We start from the raw sequence: 2,904 nt of genomic DNA, 5'->3' as shown, positions 1-2,904 counted from the left end.
TTTTGTGCAAGAATATTCCTATATTAATCAGAATAGGGTTGTCAACAGTACCGACTTTAATACCAGTCAGTACTAAAATTTTAAAAATGTGACGATACCAGCATTTCCTGCTAGCATTTTGAGCTCTGTTGAGCAGATTCTTAAACACCTCTGATTGGCCATTGTGTTCACGCGCTCAAAAGATATGTCTGTGATTGGCTACATTGATTATCATTTCACGCTCTTCACTGAGCGCTCACATCAGAATATGGTCACTTTCTGATTATATAAGCATGTAAATGCATTAACCATAACCTAGGGCTGGGCGATATGGCCAAAAAAATGATCACGATAAAAATGTTTCATATCTGTCGATATCATTAATTATCACGATAAATGTCAAATCTTTATTTCTTTCAAGTTTAAAGGCAGGTTTTTGCTCTTACGTGAAAGTTGTAGAAACCACACCATTAATTGTGGTTTTAAACTACTCTTTACGGTCTGAACATGACAAACACATCACGCTTTTGAATTCTTTATACTTTTCCAGTCATTTTTCCTTAACAAAATAAATATATTAGTAGAAAAATGTATTTCTTAGTTTCTGCATGTTCTAATGAGTGATGTTGTTGATATCAAATCAAGAAACAGGTTTGTGTTGCTTGTCTGTGACGCGTATCTTCAGCACAGTTTGCAAAATTAATAATATTACTTTTTTGGCTCTTAGAAATGCACATTTGACAGTAGCTTGAGTTAGGATGCAGATGTAAGTTTATGTTCATTATCAAAAACAGTAGGCTAGCATCTGTAAATACTGTAACGACCTCATTTTTATGCATTGTAATTTAATTAGTCTGACTGTTTGAGTTTAATTAAAATTAACCATTGGTCTTCCATTGCAGTATACTTTTAGATCATGATAACCACGGTTAAAACCACAATACCATGGTAAAAATATAACTATATGATTTCTATTTGGTTTGAATGAAACACAGTAGTCTAAATAGGCTACTTTTAGTATAAATGCACAAAAGCGTAATCAAAAAAAATACTGTAATTATATTCTATTACTCCTTTTAATTCCTCACATTACACATTTGATTCATCTACATTAATAATATAGTAAAATTCAATAAGAATATATCATATTTCTGCCACAGTACCATGGTGCAGTTAGCGTTACTACAGTAAATCCATGGTAAATGATGACTGTATCGTTTCACACAGAAGACACCGCAAAAGACTTGACTGAACAACTTTTGTAACTTTAATAAGGATTAGATTTAATTTTATACAGTGAAGACTATGCAATGTTGTTTTACATTTGATTATTCATATTCTGTACCTAAATGCTACTGTTATACCTACCTGAAATACTGTTTTATTCATTTGTTAATTTGTGTTATTACTTCTAATTTGTTTAGTTGTTCTTATTTTATTACTAACTGGTTTCAGTTTAATAATGTGTGAGCTTTATATTAGTATTTGCTGTGGTATCGAAATTGGAATCAAGAATTGTGAAATTTCACTGCTGTCTAAAATGTGAAATACTATGCAACTTAGGGCTGCACGATTATGACACAAATCATAATTGTCGATTATTCACTTGAAATTGTAATTGTGATTATTAATTACGATTATCACAATTTACATTGAATGATGTTTATACCATTGTTTGATGCAACTGCATGCCGTATTTTTATATGAAAATAAACGAGCTGAAAACACTCGAACTGAAAAACCTTTAGTGCTTTTCTATAGTATTAAGCCTCAAATATCAAATATACATCGGATTGGTTTCTTCTTTAAATTCTAAAAAAGTAAAAAAATATGTATGGTATTATAATGTTATACTAAAACTAAAACAATGGAAAAGCCCTTAAGATAACATGTAAAAAGAAAAAACATATCATAAGCGTGCAGAATAACATAAGTGGACTTTGACCGATTAATTGCCGCTTTGAACGATTATGTACTTCTGGCATCCATAATTGTAATTGCGATTAGAAATTCGATTAATTGTGCAGCCCTAATGCAACTACTTCAGATATGTGGGCAAGCAGAACATCGCATTTATGAAAGTGTGTTTGTGTAAGGAAATATTGTCAAAATCTTGTTTTAAATCGAAATCACAATATTGATAAAAAAAAGTTTTTTTCTACATTTATATCTACAAAGGGAAGTCTGGGTGAGAAAATGATTTGCATTTGAATGTAGTCAGCGCTGGTATTAGTTATTATGGACTCGCACCTTTTAGACAGTTAAATGGACAAAAAAAAAATCCTCAGAACGCCCTAGCAACCTCATACCAATGCCCTGACAACCAACTACTTCATATAAAAAAAAATAGTATATGAGAATTCTTGTTCTTACGTTTGCTGTATGAAAACATACCATTTCCAATGATCTTACCATTTCAAACATAACCTTTTAGGAATGTTCCTAGGTTTCCTTTAACAAAACGTTCCTACAGTATAATTTTTCCTTGGAATGCTTGTGAATCTTCTGCGGTGTTGATCGAATCCATAACATGTTTTTTTTTTTTTTTCTCCGCAGCCCCGCGTTAGACACAAAGACAGGCCTAAGGATCGCAGTCAAGAAGCTGTCCAGGCCGTTCCAGTCCATCATCCATGCCAAGCGCACATACAGAGAACTGCGGCTCCTCAAACACATGAAACACGAGAATGTAAGAGATGTTTTCAGCTCTTTTTTTTTTTCACTGACATATGCAGTACAGATCCTCTTTTAACAGGCTTGTACTGCATTTCTGAAGTGCTCACAGAACCTGAACCTCTTTTCTTTTCCTCAAAATCTGTGACTTCCTGTACTTCCTCTCTCATGACTATTAGAGCATCCTCACATCTTCTGCCAGCACTGTGTGTTATGAAACTATTGATCGTTGTCTGTGAGCTAATGAGGGAAAGG

The 2,904-nt window shown here is 33.0% G+C and overlaps 1 protein-coding gene across 1 annotated transcript in view; it reads left to right on the top strand.

The window, feature by feature from the left end:
• Nucleotides 1–2,904, top strand: part of LOC107576803 (mitogen-activated protein kinase 14B-like) — a 15,367-nt gene that overhangs the window by 10,770 nt on the left and 1,693 nt on the right. Inside the window, exon 2 of the mRNA XM_016262935.1 lies at nucleotides 2,536–2,665. Within this exon, the coding sequence (XP_016118421.1) occupies nucleotides 2,536–2,665 (130 nt within the window). The remainder of the gene's footprint in view (nucleotides 1–2,535; nucleotides 2,666–2,904) is intronic.

Source organism: Sinocyclocheilus grahami, unplaced genomic scaffold, assembly GCF_001515645.1.
Source record: "Sinocyclocheilus grahami isolate Dianchi unplaced genomic scaffold, SAMN03320097.WGS_v1.1 scaffold4366.1, whole genome shotgun sequence".
Classification (NCBI taxonomy): Eukaryota; Metazoa; Chordata; class Actinopteri; order Cypriniformes; family Cyprinidae; genus Sinocyclocheilus; species Sinocyclocheilus grahami.
This window is presented reverse-complemented; position numbering and strand designations above follow the sequence as displayed.